This window comes from Struthio camelus, chromosome 2, assembly GCF_040807025.1.
Source record: "Struthio camelus isolate bStrCam1 chromosome 2, bStrCam1.hap1, whole genome shotgun sequence".
NCBI classification, from domain to species: Eukaryota; Metazoa; Chordata; class Aves; order Struthioniformes; family Struthionidae; genus Struthio; species Struthio camelus.
Window position 1 is genome coordinate 134,403,888 of NC_090943.1, and position 23,176 is coordinate 134,427,063.

A 23,176-nucleotide genomic window follows, 5' to 3' on the forward strand; every position below is an offset into this window, starting at 1 on the left:
TTATTCCAAAATCATATCTGATGATCACATTTTGAGTACATGAGCAGAGTTATGAGGCAAAAAGATTCTCTAACTACCACAAGACAGTGGCTCATCATAACTAGTATTCTTCTCCAGTTGTCTGGAGTTATCTGTGCACCGGGAGGAAAAAAAGACATCCTAATTCCTGTCTACAGGAGACTGAATCACAAGATTTCATTATAATCACTGCCATCATGCAGAAAGGTAGTAATGAACATAAACATTCAATATTGTTATAAGCACTTTTACCTGTGTGCATGCTCTACTCTTGCAAGAGCATCTATTTGATGGAAGACTGTACTAGAAGGCATAGAATACACTAAATACACAATGCTGGCAGTTGAATGCCAGTGAAAACACGACTAGTAATTTTACAGTCTGTTTACAGCCGTAAGTTTGGTTCACAGTTCACAGTAAATCAACAACAACAGCCTTCTTTTTCTAAGTGTCACTCTTCACCCAGTTGCTTAAATGCTCTTAATGTCTCTTTTCTTACTAAATTGCTCCTTCTCATAGTATAGCTTCAGGAAACTGTATCTCTCATTAATGTCAGAACACTGTCATCTTCCTTGTATGAACTACACGCACGAATATGGCCATATAAGCACTTATTTCCTATTAATTATGTATTTTCAACAAACCCAGCTATGAATTATCTGAATTACAGACTACTTTGAATTGCATTCTTAAAACATTGTATTTCTTAAATTGCACCTCCCCAATCTGCTCAAATGCTAATAATTCATCCTATCAGCATTCCTGTGACAAACTTTGTGCGTTTATAAGCATGTCTGCTTCTCCCTAAGAACTCTGGAATTTGTTGGCCAGTTTTTTGCCTTGCTATAGGAAAGGACTCATAGATCTATATCAAGCCCTGAAACATAGCATGAAAATAAGGTTTTGGTAGAGTACTATAAGCAAATGAAAAGTTCGGCTACTCAGCTGTATTAGATATCAGTTTATTCACATGAGAAATAGATACCAAGAAGTAAGCTTTGTTAGTTTTGATGTTCATAGAACTAGTTGCTTTCATCTTTTCTAGTTAGAGTACCAGCACTGCCATCCTGTTAGTTATTTAGGTTCAAATCTCCTTAAAAATTACTGCCTAATGCTCTTCAGCAAATGATTATTTTCAGTTAGATCCATTGTGTTACTCAGTTCAAAACCAACCGTCAGATTTAGTTTTGAGGAAAGCATTCTCCTGCAACAGTTATTTTCAAAAGCTCTAATTTTCAACATTGCTTATTTTTATCTGAAAAACTATAGTTATGGCCAGGACTCAAAAGGGAGCTTTTCAGTTGTTGCTGTCGTTCAAGAAGGAATTTGCTGTTATGCCACACTACTTTCTAATTAAGTTTCATCCCAGGTCACTGAGGAACAAGAAGCATTCAGAATTTCTGTTAAAAACAAACTAAGAAAAAATCCACTGATTTTGTCACAGGCTGCTTGAAATATTTTTCAGACTTGACAAGCTTTTTCTGAGAATTTATCTGTTAATGCAACATCCTTTAAACTGTTTCACCCCATGGGTTGAAAAAGTGCTATCTGAAAGAGTGAACGAGCTGCTTCCCATAAACTGCGCACGGGTGAGCTACGAACACCTGAACAAAGCGGAAGGCAGCCAGAGAAACAGAACAAGACGTTTTAAGCAGCGTCTCAAGTGCTTAAGCATTAGACCCCCATTTAGCCCGCTTTGTTTTTTTCGCAAGCCGCCATTCCCGGCGCCGCAAAGCCGCCCCGCGCAGGGGGAGCCCCGCGGCCACCGCCTCGCAGGCTCCCACATACCACGTACTCGAGCGGCGAGAAAGCCTCCCCCGCGGCACCCGCGCTCCTCCACTTCCCCCGCAGAGCCGCAGGCCGCGCCGAGGCCGAGGCCGCGGCGCCGCGCCTGTAACCGCCGCCCGCGCGCCCACACGCACGAGGACTAACGGCCACGAGCCGTCGCCGCCGCGCTCTGCCTGCGCCGCCCGCCCGCCGGTTTGAGCCCCCCCGCAGAGCGAGAGGGGGGAACACCCCCACCCCGGCCGACAAGGGCAGCCGGGCACCGCAGCTCGTCCCCTCCCCCCGGCGGAGCGCGCGCCGGCGCGGCCCCGCGGCCGAACGCTCGCGAGACGCCCCCGCTCGCTTCCATGTTGCCACGTTCAAAGCCGCCGGCGAGGGGAGCGTGGCGGACACGCGCCCCCGCCGCCGAGCACCGCCCCCCACCCGCCCCCGCCGCCAATGGGAGGTGAGCAGTGCCCCGCCTCCTTCCCCAGGAGCGCTCAGCGATTGGGTGGCGTCGGCGGGGGGGGCGGGAGGACGGGGAGCGGCGGGCGCTGGTTGCGGCCGCAGGACTCTACCGCACGCAGCGCCCAGGTAGCGGCGGCGGCGGTTACTGACTCATCCTCGCCGTCGCCCCGCTCGCCCCACCCCCACGCCCGCCGCGCGCGCGCGCGCACAACCGCTGCCTCTCGCTACCTGACAGGAGGTGCCATGGCCTCGCGCAAGGGCTCCAAAGGTGCCGGCGGCAACCCCAGCCCCGGCTCCAAGAGAGGTGAGCTGCGCGGAGCGGACGGGAAACGGGGCCGTCGCCTCGGAGGGGAGCTTCCCGGGCCGAGCCGGCACGGAGGGAAGTGGGGAGAGGGTGTAACCGCCGCGAAGTAGGGCAGCGCTGCGGGGAAGGGCGGCGGCGGGCCGAGGAGCCGCCGCCGTAGGGCCGCCGCCGTGGGGGGGGGGAGGGGGCCGATGCCGCCCCTGCCCGCCGGGGCGGGGGCGAGCCCGCTGGGGGAGGCGAGGAGGAGCACGGCCGCGCTGCGCCCTGCTCTCCGCCTTCGCTTTGCCCCCGCCAAGCGGTGGAGCCTCCCCAGCCCCTGTCCAACGCCCGCGCTCGCCGGCCCTGCCCGCGGGATGCTGCGGGCCGTGGCTGCTCGGCCGGGCCTCCGAGGGGCGGCCGCCCGGCAGGAGGAGGAGGAGGAGGAGGGGTGGGGGGCCGGGCCGGGCCGGGGGGCTTCGCCGGCCCCGCGCGCGTTCGGCCTTCCCTATGCGCTGCGTGTCAGCTCCTGGAGGCAGCGCGAAGCGGGAACAGATGGTTTAGATCTGCTGCTCGGGTTTCGGTCGTCCCCCTTCTCAGGAATTTAAGCGGAGGAGAAACTTGCTTGGTCTGGCTGAGGAGGTGGAGGCGCACCACTCGAAAGCTTCCCCGCCCCGAACGGCTGGGCTGAGTGATGGGCAGGGTCCTCAGCCCCGAGAGGGTCTTTGACATCTGTGGGTTTCTCAGGTTTGCAGGGAAGTGCACGTTGATCTTTTCTTCCGGAGGCCTGGAGCAGAACCTGGATGCCCAGTATCTCCAATGCTAGTGAAGCAGTTGTTATTCATGTGTTTAAACTCAGATGCTGGGACATCTTCTGATCTAAGTTTGTTGGATCTATCATAGATGTAGTATCTAACTCGAAGGTTCACTTAAGTGCAGAAGCAGGTAGGAGTAATCTTGAAAAAATGCAGAGAGAAGGGGTTTTTTGATTATTAGTCCCCTTTCCCACCCCCTAGAATAAATAACAGCTTGGCAAATCTGACTATTAATAAGGTAGTATGTATTGACAATTTAGGTATGGAATACTTTGTATGCACTAGGTTTTTTTTTAAGAATAGAATATACTTTAATGAGAGAAAAGTATATACTTATGGAAGTCACTGTGTAATCATGCATACTACAGTAATTAAAGGAAATTTTAACAAAGATTAGAATGCTTGCTAATTATAACTTATTTGGTTTTGAGCTTGACTTGCACAGAGCCCTAGTGATGACAAATTGTAATGACACTGAAGTAGTATCTGTTGTTACCCTTTCAGCAATAGTATGGATGACAGTGCTAATGAAAGGATGAACATATAGGACCAATTCACCAATCACATGGTGAATTGAGAGAAAAAGATTTCAAATGTCAGTTAAGCGTGAAAGAGTTCAGAGATGATGTTACAGTGGTTCAGAGAATTTTTTTTAATTTTATTTTTAATAAGGTCCTCCTTTTTGGCATATGCTGTAGAGTCTATATTGTACTTTTTCCTGGACTAGCGGTACTATTTGATATTCATGAGTCAAATGATCGTCACCTACTATTAAGCAGCATGGCAAATACAGATTTCCAATAAGAATGTATTAAGAACATGCATCCCTTGTACAATTTTGAATACTGCAAATGATTCAGACATTATCACTTTAAAGGTTAGTCAGCATTTGAAAAATAAATTTATCAGCAATCTAAGTCTCTGACTGAGTATAAAAGTATTATATAGATTTTTATATTCAGCATGAGCAAAATTTTTTCTGTTTGTAATAAAGTACCTAATTTGTGTAGTTGCACAGAGGACGCATTATTGCTATATATAAAGGTGTAAAGCAGTGTGAGTCTAAGTGTTGGTCACAATCCCAGAATGTAACCTAGTAAATTAAGACCAATATTTTGTTAGTTTCAGCTACTCCTAGTTAAAATCCCTTGGACAGCTGTAGAAATTATGGCATGAAGATGATGCTGTTTTCATAGTTGCTTAAGAATACCATGCAGCTGCAGAAAGAGGTAATGGATGATGATTCCTGTGTGAATGAAGAACAGCTAGAGGAGCAGACGGTCTTCACAGCAGCCAATAAGTATTCCACATTTGAGAGCTGTGAACATGAAATGAGGAAATAATTTTGAAATGTCCAGTAATTAAGACTGTGAAGCATGCAAACCTCAAGTCTGAGGCAGTTCCTGATAGTACTGTAGTAATCACTTTTACAGCAGTTCATTGGAGAGGACTTGGTTTCTTGCCAAGGCATTGCTCATGACTGTGAAACCAGTGAAGATGACAGTGCATCTAAAAATCTCAGCACCTAAGGAGGTGCCTGAATCTGAATTTAGTAATCTGCTTTTAGGTATCCACATTAGAAAATGCTGATGTAAATCTTAGAATTTCTAAATCTGAACTAGTACTAATTGTAGTGTTTAGAAAACTGTTTTCAGATTCATTGAAATGACAGAAGTGGAATTGAATTCTTTAGAAATAGAACTCTACCTCTTGCTTTAAAAAATCATATGCTAAAAACCATCCTAAGATAGGCCTAGTAAAAAAAATTCTTCTTGCATTTGAGCTTTGTACTGCTAGTAGCAAAATTTTCTTTGAAAGTGGCATTTACAAAATTGTATTTATATGCCAATGATTTAATCTGGGGTACAGAAGCAAAAACTGTGTCAAAATTTGACAGTTTGGGGGTACTTAGAGCAGGAGAGCATGTGTTCATTATTATCTTTACCGGAAAGTCTGGCTTCCTGTCACTAGCCTACAAAACCCATTGAGAAAACTGTGGCTTCTCAAAAGGGAGAAGTTTCAGACAGCTGGATGAAGCAGTGGATACTTATGTTGGATATTACTTAAAACTTCATGAGATGAAGGACAGTTTTGGTATAGGAACAAAGGTGTATCGGTTGGTTATGAATAACTTCCATGAAGCGGTTACATTTGGAAATGTTCAGAGCATTCAGAGATGGCTCTGGGGAAGCTTTCCAGTAAGAGTGAGGGTCAGCAGCCTAACTTCTTGTAAAGTATAGATGGATTAAAAAATATGAATGAGTTTATCAGATATGATAGCTTGCAACAGTAAGAGTGCTGAGGGTTAAGCATCTATATTCATGTTTCTGTGTGAGTGTCTTTCGTTTTATGCTACGTAAGTGAGGACTTAAAATCAAACAAGCATAATTTGCAGTGACTGTATAATTGTGCAATACTTGCTGTCTATTTTCTTAGTAGTTCTAATAAGGCGTTTGAATGGAGGGAAGTTTGACTTAAAACTGAAAAAGCAATTTCAGATGTCTGATATGTTGCTTCTGTGGTACTAGTTTAAATAATGTCTTATTAAGAGCTTGATGCTTTTCTTTTCTTTAGATAATCTGTAGACTGTATTTACCTGTAATAGGCCTGCTGAATGTTTGAACAGAAACATGACCCATATATGTACATGCAAATATATATATATATATTTTTTTCCTGTTTTTTTAAAAAGTCCTCAAGTCATTTTTAGATATCTTCCAGATGCTTCCTAAGCTTAATTCCTTTACCATAGTTTTAGTATCAAGTTTCTATAGTGGCTGTTTCGAGGTACCTCAAAAAGAAGGTGAGAAAAAGTTCTATATGACAATTTGGATATCAACTGAGAAACATCCTTCTGGCTCATAGTATCTACAATCTGTCAGCTATTCTGAAATATGGAAAGTTTATATTCTTTGCAGAAGGTTTTTAATGACTTTATTGCGGTAAGAGGTAGAAACCACAACTGGGAGACTAGTTCTGCACAAAATTAGGCAGTATCTGAAACCTCATTTCTGAAACAAGGCGTCACCAGTCCAAATTACTTAAATTCCTGTAGCTAGCAGAGTGAAAATGTGTTTACAGACAAGTGTATTTTGTGTAAAAATATTTTACCTACCCGTTGCTTCTGAGGCTGTGCATGGCACAGCTTGAAGTCAAATGATTCCTCTGTTACTTGGATAATTTTTCCTTAATCTCCATAATAGTGATTGAGATTATGTTCTGACATCCTTTTTTTTTTTTTTTTAATGCAAGATGCCAGGACACATTTGATTTCACTTTTTTCTATTTTAAGTGTGTAATTTCCTTATATCTCCAAAAAGCACATGTATTGCCAAGCATTTAACTTATTTAACTCATGCTTTAGACTTTCTAAGGTCTCTTAATCTAATCCCTTTTCAATCATTTCCCAATCTTTAGCTTTCTTTAGATTTTTTTTAATATGCATTCCAGTTGACTTGATCTCCTCTTCCAACACCGTTTTGTGCTGATTCTAATTCTTTTTTAGCTAACAGTATCACTTCTGCATAGATAGTTGTACCCGTTAATTTGCATGAACTTTCACACGTTCTCTCATCTCCGTTGTGAACACTGCATTATAGCAGGATAATATCTTGTTTCCCCTTTTGTGTGAGACTCCTTCCTAGCTTTTTAATTTACTGGAGAGCAGAGAAAGTTAATCCCCTGAACAGGCCACTTTATTTCTGTCTTAAGTCCTTTTGCTGGTGCTTTTAAACGTTGAACTTCACATCACTTTTTCTGATGCTTTAAGTGGGATTGCTCCTGCCTCTGGTTTCTCAGAGCTACCCAGCTGTGCTGTGTTCTCACATCTCCTTTTCTCTTTCTACAGATTCTATGTAAATGTGGTGCTTTCATCTATCTAAAAGTTCTGTCTTATTTCTGAAGTACTGGCGAGTGTTCTTACCTTATACACTTTGCTTTACAACTTTGTACTGTGTATCATCTAATTTCTTGTTGTGTTTCAGTCTATCCATTCTTTTCTTCTTTATTCTATTTTAAGTTATAATCCTTAGGAAAAAGGGTGGTAAGATGTTAGAGAACATAAGTGAGGTGCAAAGTTGAGATGCTCTGTGGCATTGAACAAATATTCTGACTGGTTTGTTCAAGTCTAACTCCTACTATTCAGTGTACTAATACTAATTCTTGTGTAGTCAGTTTTCTGCTTGCTGCTAAGATTTCACAATTTAAAACAAATGTTAGAATGTTTTCTTGTACCCTTCTCAGTATTCAGAAATATATAATGGAAATTCTTACTTAGTCTGTAGGTATTGCTGTATGACTATTACACAGAACTGAGATTTTTTTTTTTTTAATGTACCTCACTGAGGGAATCTTCATATACTGTTCTAGAATTGTTAGAGTGATTTCTTCACCAAGATAATCTAATTGCTTAACTTAATAGTTGTATTTTTTAACATTAGTGTCAGACACTACTGTTTTTAAGCACTTTAGCACAGATTAATAAAAGATATCTCTGGATTCAGAACGTAACAGATGTGACCAGGAAAGTTAATTATGATTTGTGGGACTAATCCTGGATCTTTGAATTGTAATGATATTTGCGTACCTGGTATCTGATATCTAACTCTAGCTTTCAAAATATGAATTGGTCCTGCCAGTGATAAAGTATCTGTAAGTAGAAATTGTGTGTATGTTTGCTGGGCGTTCTTCCCTAAATCTGCAGGAAACCCTGAAACATATCCTAATATAAATAGCAGAATTATGAAAATACAGGCAGCTACCTTTTTTGTGACTCACCTGTCCGTCTTGTGTCTGTTTGATGTCTTTTTCATGGTGACCTTTTGGGAAAACATTTTAACATATTGTAAAGTAATCTGCCCAGTTTAGTAATCTGGAGAACATGGGAGCAACATTAATGGTCCAAGCATTTGTAGTTTACATGGTATATTGCAACAATGCAATCAGTGAAATGACTGAGCACTTTGCTGTTCTCTCTCTTTCTCCTTTTTTTTTTTCTTGTCTTCTTTTTAAATGTCCTTTACAGAACTTGAGGCAGTAACTCTTTTCATTCAAATCAGTTTTCTTATCTTGGATTAAATGAAATTATTTATTTTAATATTTTTAAGATTGCTGAAACCGTTACGTATTCCCAATAAATTTTATTTTTATTATTGCTTTCCATATAAAATCTCTGCATGACGACGCAGATTTGCTTTGGAATAGTGAGTCTTTTGATATACCTCTTCGTTTGTCTGGAACTTGAATTAAATGAGCACTAAATGCTGAAAGGACAACTTTTACGTCTATCTGTATGAAATTTTCTATATTCTATTAGATCCTGAATGGTATAGTAACTGACTTCCAAGGCAAATAAGTACTCTGCAAGGAAAAAGACATAGTATGTGCTCTTATGACATGCTTTTTCATAGTGTCTGATATTTGAATTTCTCTCCTTCCCTTTCTCTCTAGAAGGTATTACTTTGGGTCTTCCGGATTGATACCAAAGTGTACCAGGACAAAACGAGTCAAAACTACAAATTTGTTTGCAAAAACCCATCCCTAGTAGAAAAGTAGGCATGGGAAAGCAGACAGTACAACTCAGATTAGCAACTATCTAGAATACAGATGATTAGTGTTTTCTGCATTATAGTGTGTAGCATCTTGGACTTCTTGTTTATAACCTGCTTGTTTTCCAATCATATCTGTAATACTTTAATTAAAAAATGTGGGGTGCACTTGAAATTTCTGGAGTACTTGTGCAGAAAAAAACCTGCAGGGTATTTTTTCATCTACTGCTTCCTGGCCAAAATGTTTTTAATCTTACAGTGGAGTTAAAATCTGCTTGTGAATGTGGAGTATGCATCCGTGTAACCTCTGAAATCTTGTTGATATTGTAACTATGAACATCAGCAAAGACTGCCTGTGCGTAAGTTTTGTATTCATTTTGACCTTAGTAAGGCAAGGAGTGTCTAATTAGAGTGAAGCATGTTGGCAACTTTCAGATTTTAGTTTTTAAAAGTTCAGAATAAATTCCCTTTCAGGGCTGGTAGCTAGACTCAGTTCATATCCCAGATGAGTATCATATTGGGATGATGAAGGAGTTGAATCTCTAAAGAGTTGAGTGCTATAGTTACACGATCAGCTCAAGCTAGCGTGAGGTTGCTCAGGGGTCTTTCTCTTTTCAATTCCCCTTCTTTGTGCTTGCGCTACCAGCTGCGAAGGTGCTAGATGAACCAAATAAGGGAACTGATCAAGCTGCAAGCTGACTTTTCCATCTTTCCCCGATCTGGTTCAGTGCATAGCTTTATGAAAAGTAGTTTGGGCAGAAGGGGAGAGATGGTAATAAATTGCTGGGCACTGGGAGAGGGCAAGTTGAATCTGTAGTTTTATGTTCAATTATATCATTGTGGAGCAAGGGGCATGAACATGAAAGATGAAGAAGAGTTTGGTTGGATCTGCTAAAGTGATTGCTGGATACTTAAGTGCTACAGTAAAGACAACAAAATTACTATCACTAAAAAGCTATGTGTGCTATGCTATGTGTTTAGCATATTCCTAATTACAGAGTGCATAAAGGACTGAGATTTCAATATTGCTGTTTCTTTAAATTGAGAACACCTTTTTTGGTCATCTATATAAAAGAAAAAAAATCATTTTCAGCTGAAACTTTCTAAATCACTTTGAAACATGTAAAAACTGTTCCTGTGCTAATTTTTATGTTAATTCTTCATTGTAGAGAACTTGTGCAATGAAGTTCTGATTCACCCCAAGTGGTTCTTTCCTGGTGAAGATCACAAACTGGTAACCTGTGTGATAGCCTGCAGCATTCTTTTTCCTAACCGCATCCTATGGGCTATAGCTCTTTGCATGAAAAAGTTTTTTGAGATGTGCTTTGAAGATGTGCTGTGAATAATCATAACTCTATTAAACTTCTTTAAAAACACTGGGTATGAAATATGTGGATACGTATATATTGAGTTTAGGGAGACTATGGTACGTGTGTGATTTAATTTTGCTAGAACTTTTACAGTGAAACAAATCTGTATTTCCTTCATATGCGGTTGCACTATTACCATGAATGTACTTACCCAGTGTAACAAGTGCTGCAAAGTTGTTTGTTTGAAGATTTTTTTATAAAATAATTTGTAGCTAGGGTTTTTATAACTATTGAACATCAGTTTTCTTGTTTAACAAATTTTATTTGCTGAGATTCTGGTTAACTGATAATCAACAGTTAATTACTAATGTATCATATCTCACTTTATCCCTTTTTTAGTGTTTCTTTTTTTTAAGTTTTAGTAAAAATGTTAAGAACAGGCAGGACTTTGTAAATGTGGAAGTACTTATGCCCATAGTAACTGGAGGAAACAAAGATATCTCTTTTTGGAACAAGTAAGTTGTAAAAAGAGTGATACTTTTGCAGCTGAAATCTTCTAACAAGAGATTTTTAAAACTGCATATAGATCTAAAACTACATCTACAAGTTCTTTTGAACTCTGTAGGAAGCGCAGATGCAGAGCACTTCCAAGAACGTCGCACCTAATTAGGTTGATTTAGTGTCTGAACTGAAACTTGACAAGTTTTAGCCATTAAAAAAGAATTCTAAGATGTCCTCTATTTTTCTAGGAGCAGAAATCAATGAATAGCAGAGTTGTATGTACTTGTATGTCAAGTAGAGTTTCGTTTAGTTATATTAGAAACTCCTTCAAACCATTGAAAAAAGTGAAAATAAATCACCTGATTTCTTTCCTCTGTGGCTTAATTGGGACTTGCTGTTGAAATGTATTGATGTGACCTACATGACAAAATAGGAAAATGGAACAAGGGAAAATATACCCTAAAATTAATGCCAGCATGCTATATGCAAAATTCAGGATTTTTAACTTTGTATAATATAAACTTTTTTTAAAAGGTCACCACCAGCAGGGTTTCCATATTCTATGCTTAAGTATTTCTTAAGTATTTCCTCTACACATTACCTTTCCTGTACTCTTTTATGGTCTTAATACAACCAGATATTTAATTAATGTAGTTAAGTATAGGGGAGTATTGGCTACATTAAATCATTCAAATATAAGATAAGTAGAGTACATAATTTTAAATTTTCTTAATTTTAGTTTTTCAGTGAGAGAGCTGAATAGGCAACATAAAACACATTAAAAATCTTTAAATCTGTTTTTAATTTTGAAGATGACTTAATTTTATCTTTATATATCTATCTATATATCTATCTATGTATATCTATTTATACCACCTTATCAGTCGTATAAATAAAGCTCAGAAATATTGACCTTATATCAAGATACCACCTAAAATTTCTTCTTAAGCTTGTAGCCTTAACCTTCAATTTTTTATCTTGACTTTTAAGATCAAAAAGTTAGAATGGGGTGGGGGCTGGAAAGAGGAGGACAGAGTAGGAAGGGATCTGAAAAGTAAGCTTGGATCCAGCAAGTTTAAAAGAGGAAAGTTCTGACTTCAATTCTGGACATTAATTATATTAGGTGTGTTTATATATTTGTATAAAAATAAAAAGTGAGAAAATCACTGATGTCTTTATGAAAAATACGAGAGAATGCAAGAAGGTTTACTTCTTTCATTCAAATCTATCTAGGTTATATAAAGAGATAACAACAAATATTTTTGTTCTGTCTTTACAGTACAGTTTTTGTACACATGGTAGGTGATGGACGCATTTGATAGTCCTTTAAATGCCTTGTTGATAGCTGCTATAAAATCTTTCAAGTGGTAAGCAGTGCCATTTTACGTCACTTAAAGGGTTTATGCATGTGTCCTTGCACTGTATCTTGATGGAAGAACTTATCCAAAAAAATATTGGTTATCTGAATAATAAAAAGGAAAAGGAATGTCACATGACTTGGACAAAATTTGTTTAGCTTTAGAGAGTGTTAATCTTTCTAGCACTTTTAGAAAGGAAGCAGGTGCAGAATCAGTCTTTTTTTTCTCATTGACATATATCTCTGCGCTCATTTTTACCTCCTCTGACTTCAGCAGTTACTCTTGGATGAACAGAACTCTGAAGGAAAACGTTAACAGCAGCAGCTCTTATGGTGGCAGGCAACTGGTCTCTCCAAACCTCGTTGAAAAGTACGGAGCTAGTACTGCAAGCAGAATTCACTGTTGTGCAAAATTTAAATAAAGTCCCTTCAACAAGTCTCATGAAACTGTACAACATCATATGATATAATTTCCCACTAAGTTGCTTTTTGTCTTTAATGACCACTTACCTCTTGACAAAAGTCTTTTAATATTAAAAAAGAAAAAAAAGCTAATCTTTCTCATGATGTTTCTCTTGCTAGTAGATTTCTTTCTGAATGAATTTTGTGATTTTTGAGTAGTGTATTTTAGAAGAAATTGCTTAACTGGAAAACAATCAGGATTTGCTCACTATAGTCAGGATAAATGTAAGTAAATAATTAAGAAAAAAGCTAGGAGTGAGGCTTGACTTCAGTCAACCAGAAGATAATCATAGTTTTGTTTTGTATTTGAAATTTTTCTGAAGAAAAAATAATTACCTTTTCTTGGTAATAAATCATCTCAGATGTGGTATTTTTTTGTGAGCCAGAAAAGTATCTATTGACTTAAAAGTACTTTGAACTATGATGGCTTATATTCAGAAATGGGCTGAGTTTTTAAGAGGATTGTCCGTCTCTCTTTAAATCTTGTTTAGACTTACTTAAACATTAGTTTCTTCCTTTGTTCTGTTGTACCTGCACTTTTTTATGTTAATGTAACGTAAAGTTTCTTTGATTTCTGCTTCTAACTAGACTCACAGTTCTTCAGTCAAAGTATCTTCTCTTGGGTGTTTGCAAACCACGTTGTCCGTTTTGAGCTTGATTCTATAGTTGCTATTACAAACTAAATAATGCCCACTGTTTATCCATAACGGTAGTTTCATGTCTGTCTGCTTCTTTCCTTCCAGTTTATCCTAGTCTTGATGCCCTGTCTCTCTTCAGCTGTGTCTATACCTGCACTTTTATACAGGGCAGAAATAAAGCTTGCAGAATAATAAATAAATGTGATTTTAAAACTTCTACAGGAGTAGGGTACTCATGTGTAGAAAGAGGTGAAAGTATATGTTTAGCATTCCAAACATGCATCCAGTGCCATCTAATCCTGGAAGTGATTAGATGTTGTAATTTACCTGCCTGAAATTTTTTTTCTCGTAAAAAACACTAAACAGAAGTGTTAGTTTTGACAGTACTGAGCTGATTGGCCCCCCTCATATCTACACTCAAGATGAAAAGAAAAAGAAAAAAATTAAATGCATCTCTATTTTACTTGAAGTGTTATTTTCTGAGAATAGGATTACAGATCTGATTCTGCATAGAGCAGGGTAGAGAGCGTGGTTTCTTCCTTCTGTGCAGTAGAAACTCTCTCCTAAGGTAGGAGAGAAAGAGATTTAATTCCATTTTCTTCCTGAAGAAATTTTGATTAACTTTCAATGTTACAGTTGCTATTTATGGGATATACTTGAATGAGAGTATATATTTCTTCATTCTTGTTGTTACAAAAGTTCCAGCCCAGTCTGAAAGAGTGATTCAGCCTGCCAAGAGTGAGTGTGATGCTAAGCCAGCTAAAATTTAACTATTCGAGAACAAATAGCTTCATCAGGAAGTACTAGGACAACTTTGTTCTTGTATCCTGAGGTATACTTAATAACCTGTTTTAGGGCAACCTCTGAAGAAATTCAAACACTGTTCCCCAGTGCAGAAGAGAGAACTGAATCTTTGATCTTTTACATCCTGGTAAAATGCTGAATTATAGGAAATGGTTTAGTGAAGTCACTTCCAATTGAAAGGAGGAGCTTCCCTGCAGTTCAGTAGTGAACTTATGATCCTAGAGTCTTTTACATACTTTGTGATAGCTCTTAGGTTTTTTTTTTGTTTGTTTTTTCAGACACCTTAGGCACTGATCAGCCTGCTGATTTGTTGAATCCTGAATTTATGGCTTTACTCCTTTTTCAAGATTTATTTGTATTGTTCCTTGAATATTCTTATAATTGGATATTTTATTATTAAAAGTCTTGCAAGGATTGAAAATTAAGGTCCTTCAAGTTTTATACGATCATTGATTATAAATGTGTGCAGAGCTTTTCATTATTCCGCATCAGTAAAAATTCCACATCTGGGAAGTTGGAATAGGAGGGCCAAAATTACTGTTCAGTTCGCTAATCTATTATTTCAGCTTTAGATCTTGGTCCCCATGTTTTCTTTGAACCATACCTCTTTCTTTTCAATATATTTCTTTGTTCTTAACTAAATTTCTAATTTAGCTTATTAAAGTCTTTGGATAATTTGCACAGATATTTTTGTAACCATATAGGCTAGATTTTATAAAGTACAGCATAGAAATCTAGGCTTTTTAATGAGAAACTTGTAAAAAAAAATTTTTTTTCCTAATCTTTCTAAAGTTACAGTGCTGAGGAGTATTTCTTAGATACAATGAAGAAGAATAAATCTTATGTCTCAAAGAATTTGTATTTCATTTATTAAAAATAAACTTTTATCGTAAATATCAGAATTTATCTGTAAAGATCTTGCTGCTATGTTTTGCGAAACTTTCAACATATTAAAACTGAACTCTGAGTATGGATATTTGTGGAAATTTAGGATTGGTAAATTTTCTAAGTGATACCATCAGCATTTTAGTAAATATCTCTCTCCTATCTGTAAAGTAACCAGAGACAAAAGAAGACACCTCCCCAATTTACTGAAATACATTTTATCAAAGCACATAAAACTCAGATATCTTCATCAAAAAGTGCATTATTTCACCTTTGGTACACTGAATGAAAATTAAAGATGAAAGTCTGTTTTATCTCGTCATAGTACTTCCAATCAGCTTTCTGTGTGGAGTTCTCTGAGTAGAACAGTTCAAAATGTCCAAATACCTTTCTGAGATGCTGTACCCCAATGCATGCACCTTGGGGAATAAACAGGAAGAATCAGAGATCTGTGTGTGGTTGCACAGCTATGATCTCATCACAATTACTGGAATGCAGTTACTGGATCTCATGACTGGAATGTGGTCATGGACGGCTACACGCTTTTTAGCAAAGACAGGCCAGGAAGGTGAGGTGGTAGAGTTGCCCTTTATGTGAGGGAGCAACTAGAATATATGGAGCTCTACCTAGGGGTGGATGATGAGTGGGTCAAGAGCTTATGGGTAAAGATTAAAGGCAGACTAACATAGGTGACACTGTTGTGGGTATGCTGCAGGCCACCTGATCAGGAAGAGGAAGTAGATGAGGCCTTCTACAGACAGCTGGAAATAGCCTCACAATTGCAGGCCTTGGTTCTCATGAGAGACTTCAACTACCCTGACATCTGCAAGAGGAACAACACAGCAAGGCATAAACAATCCAGGAGATTCCTGCAAAGCATTAGTGATAACTTTTTGACACAGGTGATGGAGGAGCCAAGGGGGAGAAGTGTGCTACTGGACCTTGTATTAGCAAACAAGAAAGAACTGACTGGAGATGTGAAGGTTGGGGGCAGCCTTGGCTGCAGTGGCCATGAGATGGTGGAGTTCAGGATCCTGTGAGAAGGAAGCAGGGCAATAAGTAGGATCGCAACGCTGGACTTCAGGAGAGCTAACTTTGGTCTCTTAGGGACCTACTTGGAAGAATCTCATGGGATCAGGCCCTAGAAGAAAGAGGGGTCCAGGAGAGCTGTTTAATATTCAGGCATCACTTCCTCCAGGCTCAAGAATGGTGGATGCCTATGAGCAAGAAGTCGAGCAAAGCGGGCAGGAGACCTGCATGGATGAACAAGGAACTCCTGACAAAAGTCACATAAGCAGGAAGTGTACAGGAGGTGGAAGCCGGGACAGGCCACTTGGGATGAATATAGGGACATCGTCAGAGTCTGCAGGGATGCAACAAGGAAGGCCAAGGCCAACTTGGAATTAAATCTGGCAAGGGATGTCAGGGACAACAAGAAGGGATTCTTCAAAAACATCGTTAACAAAAGGAAAACTAGGGAAAATGTGAGACCACTGCTGAATGGGGCAGGGACCCTGGTGACAGAGGACACAGAGGAGGCAGAGATACTGAATGCCTTCTTTGCTTCAGTCTTTACTGCTAAGGCCAGTCCTCAGGAATCCCAGACCCTGGGGACAAGAGAGAGCATCTGGAGAAAGGAAGACTTTCCCTTGGTCAAGGAGGATCGGGTTAGGGATCACTTAAGCAAACTTGACATCCACTAGTCCATGGGCCCTGATGGGATGCACCCACGAGTGCTGAGGGAGCTGGCGGATGTTATCGCTAGGCCACTCTCCATCCTCTTTGAAAGGTCCTGGAGATCAGGAGAGGTGCCTGAGGACTGGAAGAAAGCCAGTGTCGCCTCAGTCTTCCAAAAGGGCAAGGAGGAGGAGCCAGGAAACTACAGGCCTGTCAGCCTCACCCCCATCCCTGGAAAGGGGATGGAACAGCTCATGCTGGAGGCCATCTCGAAGCATGTGGAGGACAAGAGGGTGATCAGGAGTAGTCAGCATGGATTCACCGAAGGGGGCATCATGCTTAACCAATCTGATAGCCTTCTATGACGGAACGACTGGCTGGGTAGAGGAGGGGAGAGCAGTGGATGTTGTCTACCTGGACTTCAGCAAGGCTTTGGACACTGTCTCCCATCACATCCTCAGAGGCAAGCTCAGGAAGCGTGGGCTGGATGAGTGGACGGTGAGGTGGATTGAGAACTGGCAGAATGGCAGGGCTCAGAGGGTTGTGGTCAGTGGCACACAGTCTAGTTGGAGGCCTGTAGCTAGCGGTGTCCCCCAGGGGTCAGTCCTGGGTCCAGTCTTGTTTACCTTAACGATCAGTGACCTGGATGAAGGCACAGAGTGCCTCCTCAGCAAGTTTGCCAATGGTACAAAACCGGGAGGAGTGGCTGATACACCAGAGGGCTGTGCTGCCATTCAGAGGGACCTGCACAGGCTGGAGAGATGGGCAGTGAGGAACCTCCTCAAGTTCGACAAGAGGGCTGCTAAGATAATGAAGGGACTGGAGCATCTCTCATATGAGGAAAGGCTGAGAGAGCTGGGCCTGTTTAACTTGGAGAAGAGAAGGCTCAGGGGGAATCTGATCAATGTGTACAAGTATCTGAAGGGAAGTTGTCAAGAGAATGAGGCCAAACTGTTCTCCGTGGTGCCCAGCAACAGGACAAGGGCAATGGGCACAAACTGGAGCACAGGAAGTTCCATGTGAATGTGAGGAGAAACTTCTTCGCTGTGAGGGTGACAGAGCACTGGAACAGGTTGCCCGGAGAGGCTGTGGAGTCTCCTTCCCTGGAGATATTCAAAAGCCATCTGGACATGGTCCCGGGCAATGTGCTGTAGTTGACCCTGCTTGAGCAGGGGGCTTGAAGTAGATGATCTCCAGAGGTTGCTTCCAGACCAAAACGTTCTGTGATTCTGTGAAAATCCTGCTTTATGAGTCTAAGCTTTAAAATAAAAATATTTGCAAAAACACAAATATATTTTTTATGTCTCGCCTTTTTCACAATAGGAAGGATTATCATTTTGTCATTTTTCAGAGGTCTTCTCCAATCATGCAATTAAAAATAACAGCAAGGCTGTGCTATTAAAGGGAAGAAATAACTCTACTTTTAATAGAATGTGGGAAAATGGTATTAACAGAGAGTACTGTTAACTTCCCTTTAGTAGATATTTTACTCAAAGTATTTGTTACTGACCTCCCCGTAATATTCAAAAAGATCATTTGACACGAATGACAAGGAATAGTAGGCTATGTTCTCACAAGATAGGATGTTTTCTACCTTTCCGTTGCTACTAATTCAGCATTATTAATGACAGGAGAGTTTTATTGAAACTTATTTTAGTTCTTTTTATTTATTTCCCATATTCATTTTATGTAATTATGAATTTGGCTTTTAAAACCAGCTTATTCTACAATTTCCCTTTCAGCTAGCTGCTGTGTAGTTTTTACTTCTGAAGTGCTATTTTTAGATATTTTTCTATTGAGATTAGTGCTTTGTTATTTTTCTTTTTACTCTATTTTTCTAATTTCTGGTAACTCCGTGCTGGTGTGCAGCCCGTTTTTCATATGATAATCCATAATTGTTTCCGTATCACTTCATAATACACCTTTCAGAGAAATAATTATGTAAATTAGAATAGCTTAACTCGGTGCTTTGAAGCCTACCTTTATTTTTGTGTTCATAACTGTTTTTTCATCTGATCTTCTTTCCTTGTACTTTGCTAGTGATTTATGGGCAGAATTGACTACTGCTATTTTTGAAATCTTAACTGTCAATTATGCTTTTCTGAAATAAAATCAAGTATTGTGGAGTTTGTTTTATAGCAAAATCAACGTGAAAATAATTTTCAAACTCAAACCATCTACACAAGCAATGTGAATAATACTAATGTTGAGTGTCATTGGAGCAATCTGACTTCAAGTTATACATCGAGAAACCAACAAGCAAATCAGTATTCGAAGCATTTGAACACTGTAGAAGACCTCATGAGACATCTGTCCTGTTGGGTTAGACAATCCCAATTTTGATTTTTATTTTAAATACCTATCTATTGAATTTAAGTTCACATCTTTCACAAAACTTATTGGGAAAACATGTTCTTGTCATCAGTGCACTTTAAATGGTACAAGCTAAAACTGTGGGTACCTGGTTAGAGGTCTGTATATGTGTGTTAGTGTGTTTGCTCAGATCAGGAGGGCACGTTTGAGATGAATTTCTCTACTGTCTCCATTAACCCTGCTTTTGTTCATTGTGGAGTGGGCTCAGAGTATATTGAGTTCGTTCTGAATGAAATGAAATGGAGTGGAAAGATATGCTTCAACTGTTTTTGGGCATTCAGCCAGATTAGACTTAGTTTGAAATAAGTCCCCAGAAACAGGTTCTCGGCATGTTATTTGCTCTATGAATGCACTTGCATTAAGATGCAATATCTGCAAATGTAGATGCGGCCAAAGTGAACTTGCAACAAATTGCCTAATATAATATCTGTGAAAACAATATAGGTTTTGCAGGCAATAAAATACATATTATTGCACTTTAAGTGGTTCCCCTTAAAAAGCTGTTGATTTTTCCATGTATTTGGTGACTTTTCCCCATTGTTCAAATTTTCCTTCTACTTTATTATAAAACAGTTGTGCATTAAATACGTTGCTGAAACATGCTAGTTACAAACCCTTTCTTAAAAGATCTGTTCTGTTCCATGTATTCAACTGGCTTTAAAGAATAGTTAACAGATTCAGGGATTATAGAATCAATTACCTTGAGTTTCTTTATATCCATTAGACAAGTCTTAAACTCTTTTTAGGATTATTTCTTACTTTTATTCTTCCCTGAGCTATTGGGAAATTGTATTTTGGGACAAGTTCCCGGATCTTATAAATCACAGGAGGTCTGTGTTGTTTTTCAAAGTACTGTAGCATGTTGCTGTTTTCTCCTTCTACCTGATGGCCATGTTATTTTAAAAAGGGTGTGTGTTTATTGGCGGGCAGGGAAGGGCTGAGTGCTAGGTACTAAAGCTTTCATCAGGACTGCTATTAATGAGTTCATGTTTCTAAAGGAAAAAAAAGGAGTTGGCTTTTGATTGAAAAGCAGTAGAAAAAATAGTTTACTGAAACAGAAGATGTAAAAATGTTGAATAGTGTATTACTGCAGTAAGTTTTTTCCTCCTTTTCTCTCCTTTAAGAAAAGGAGAGTGTGTTGGTCATTAATCATTTGTTTTGGCTTTAAATGGTAAAAGTAGCATGCATATTGTCAGAATTTAAAGCAGGGGTGATATGAGTTAGTGTTAAAACTATTTCTGGAAGGGGAGGAAACAAAGCAAAATAAAACCCCACTGCTCCTGTTAACAAATAAACAATAGAATTTTTGCCAGTTCTACCCTTATGGCTTGTAGTGTATAGTGCTATTGGGAAGCAGGCTATATTCTGGTTTGCTTTGGCAAAATTGTCAGTAGCCGGGGCAAACTTGAGGTGTACTAGGGGAACAGTTCTGATCTGAAAACTCCGAGGTAAAAATGCACATAATTGATTTGAAGTAACTCTTAGGAGTCTCAAAACTACTTTCCTTGAAATTAGCTGTCTTTTACTCCTAATATAGTTAAAAAATATCAAACGAGCAGCCTATACAGGATACTAGGAAAGCCTGGTAGGGGAGTGCCAACATGGAGAACATTTCTTGGGTAAGGGCCAACTTAACAAATGCAGTCAGACAAGCTTTGTGTCCAGACTTGTGTTTCAGTTTATGCTGACAGGTTTAGTGTCAGCATAACTCAGGCTGTTTGGGTTTTAGAACTTGGGCACTGAGGCATATATTGCAGCAAAAATACTGCACTGCAGTTTATTCAGTTTCATTTCACTGCTATGTTTAATGTTTAAGGATAAAGGGGAGGAGAAAGAGTCCACTACCCAGGATGCTCTGTTGAGAGGAGCGAGTGAATGTGATCGTCGTCAGCGTTAGATTGCCATATGAGCTCTGAAAAGCATTTGTCTCATGAGGATGACTGCTCTAAAAATAGATTTGGAGGAGAGTTTTCAGTTAGGTCCAGTTTCGGGTTCCAGCTGAGCTAGCTTTAGGAAACTTTTTGCTCCTGTTGCAAGACTAGAGTGAAGATAAATCATTTCTTATTCCACCTTCAACATTGATTTTTGAATATCGGTACACTCATTTTACTTATGGAAATCAAGCATTAATGTTATGGCTGACGACACAGGTATAATTCTAACCTTTTGGTGAACAAATGACAAATGCAGAGTTGCATATATTGGCTATGTCTCTCTTTGTAATTGGCAAACAAACTAGCTTACTGTGGTATGTTGTTTTCTAGTTAACTAACTGTTTTAGTGTGCGTCACAGGCTGCCTCTGTTCTCTCTGATTAAATGATTTCTGAGGTAGTGGTATGTCCTGGGTTTATGGCAGGTGGTTAATGGCAACATAGTTTTTGTCTGAGCAGCACACACATTGAAATAAGAGACTTTTTTATTTTGCATGCAAATATCTGACTTAAAAGTTATTTTTGAAGTATACCAAATGACTGAGAATTTTTAAGATAAACTAAATGGAAAAACTTTTTTATATGTTTTTATCTGTGCATGACTCTTAACTTCGGGGAGGGTGAGGTATAGAACTTAAAAAAAAATTGTCATTAAGGAATACAGCACAGTTTAAGACTTTATGATGTCTGCATAAAGACATCTGGTGGTGTAAGCGAAGGCTTACCAGATATGGAAAGTGACCTACTTTTGACATAGCTGGCAGTATGTGCAGAAAAAAGGTCGTGAATTTAGAATTAACTGTCTGGAATGAGTTTACATCTAGAGTCAATATTCCATAATGGCTTGCAATTTTTGTTCTGACTCTGTGTGTATGGTTGTCTGTTCAGATCATAGGTGAAGTGTGCGTTACATAACTTCTATTTATACTGAAGCATTGCCTGATAAAGCTGCTGTGGCTAAATTCTTAGAAATTTTCAAGAATTTTGAAACAGATTTTCCTGTAAGCTAGGAAGCCACACCATACAAATCTAGCTTTGCTATTGTTATGAAGGATATGTTTATAGCAGAATCTACTTTTAAAGGAATTGCCTGAAGCAGTCTTCTAGATTGGAAAAAATACGGAGCAGTTATACTTGATTACTTAAATAATTTTACTTTATTTTTCATTTTCCTGTTCTGTTTTTCTGCATTACGTTAAGCCCTTTCTTCAGGGCTAGCAGTAAAGCAACAACAGTAGGATAAATAAATGAAGATGTATGAAATCCAGTAAGATTCCTTTCTCTGTTTGCCTCTTTTAATGCATAATTTGCTCTAGAACAAAGTTATATCCTAGAATCTTTAGCCTAAAGGTTTCTTTTTAAGTATTATGTGTGTGTGTGAAGTTTTCATTGACTATAGATTGCACTGCAATACAGCTGTAGTAAGGTTCTGCTGTTACATAGCACAGTTATTTATTTCTGAATATTAAAATTTTAAATTCAAGAGTATTTTAAACACTTTGTATATACAGTTGATCATATTTCTAAAGGTGTTATCACACACTCCTTGTCTTTGCCCATATTTTCAAGCTGCTTGTACATCTTTCCCACATTTCCTCATAACTTTGCACAAACATAACTAGAGCGTTGTGTAGTAGTGATACGTATATTCTGATGAAAGCCTAAGGTGTCTTGGTTCTCTTTAAATGTTATTGGAAGGTCCATACCAATGAAACATTGTGTTTAAAAGAGAAAAGAAACTAAATATTTGATATTTTGTCTTAGTAATGAGTAATCTTAATGAAGAAAAAAGTTTTCACTAGTATATTGCGTCACTAAGGGCTGAGCTTAGCCAGATTTTTTTTATTTTTGGGGAGGGAGGTCTGAACTCAGTATATAGCACCAAGAGTATAATAAAATGTTATTTTAATACAGCTCTGATTCTATTGAAAAGCAGGGAGTGAAAGCCCTTCTCTATAATTCCTATTACAGAAACAGGCAAATTAAGTCATCGGCATCTACACGACTCTCCTTTTAGAGTTAATGCATTTTACTCTAAATCTTGTTGATTCTTAGATGTTCAGGGATTTTTTTTTTCTATGATCAGTGCTGATAAATGTATCAAACATTATTATTTGCAATTAGTATGATAAAGTCAGCTCTCTTGTTATCTTGTCGAAATATGACAATTGCATTTTTCTCAAATATTTCAAAATAAATAAGAAAATAGCCTCCATTATCTACTCCAATAGCTAGCCTGAATTTTTGGTTTTCAACTGTTTTCTGGCCCCTTTGAGGAAATCAGGCGGCACTCAAACAAAATGTATTAGATGATTATTTGTAGTTACTGTAGTAACCGTATGTAAA

The 23,176-nt window shown here is 39.0% G+C and overlaps 1 protein-coding gene and 1 long non-coding RNA gene across 11 annotated transcripts in view; both read left to right on the forward strand.

Moving 5' to 3' along the window:
- The first annotated feature begins 2,280 nt into the window (after window positions 1-2,280).
- Window positions 2,281-23,176, forward strand: part of ASPH (aspartate beta-hydroxylase) — a 125,189-nt gene continuing 104,293 nt past the window's right edge. For 4 of the 10 annotated variants that reach the window (XM_068932617.1, XM_068932624.1, XM_068932618.1 and 1 more), the window contains exon 1: window positions 2,344-2,554. In XM_068932617.1, coding sequence (XP_068788718.1) covers window positions 2,494-2,554 — 61 coding nt within the window. In that variant the 5' untranslated portion in view covers window positions 2,344-2,493. Of the gene's footprint in view, window positions 2,555-20,758; window positions 21,049-23,176 lie in introns of those variants that run through there. The other 6 variants (XM_009673508.2, XM_009673511.2, XM_068932621.1 and 3 more) reach the window with 5 other exon arrangements.
- Window positions 9,150-12,435, forward strand: LOC138066036 (uncharacterized). Its single transcript, XR_011139210.1, has 3 exons — window positions 9,150-9,246; window positions 10,061-10,125; window positions 12,334-12,435. It is a non-coding gene; the product is annotated as an uncharacterized lncRNA (long non-coding RNA).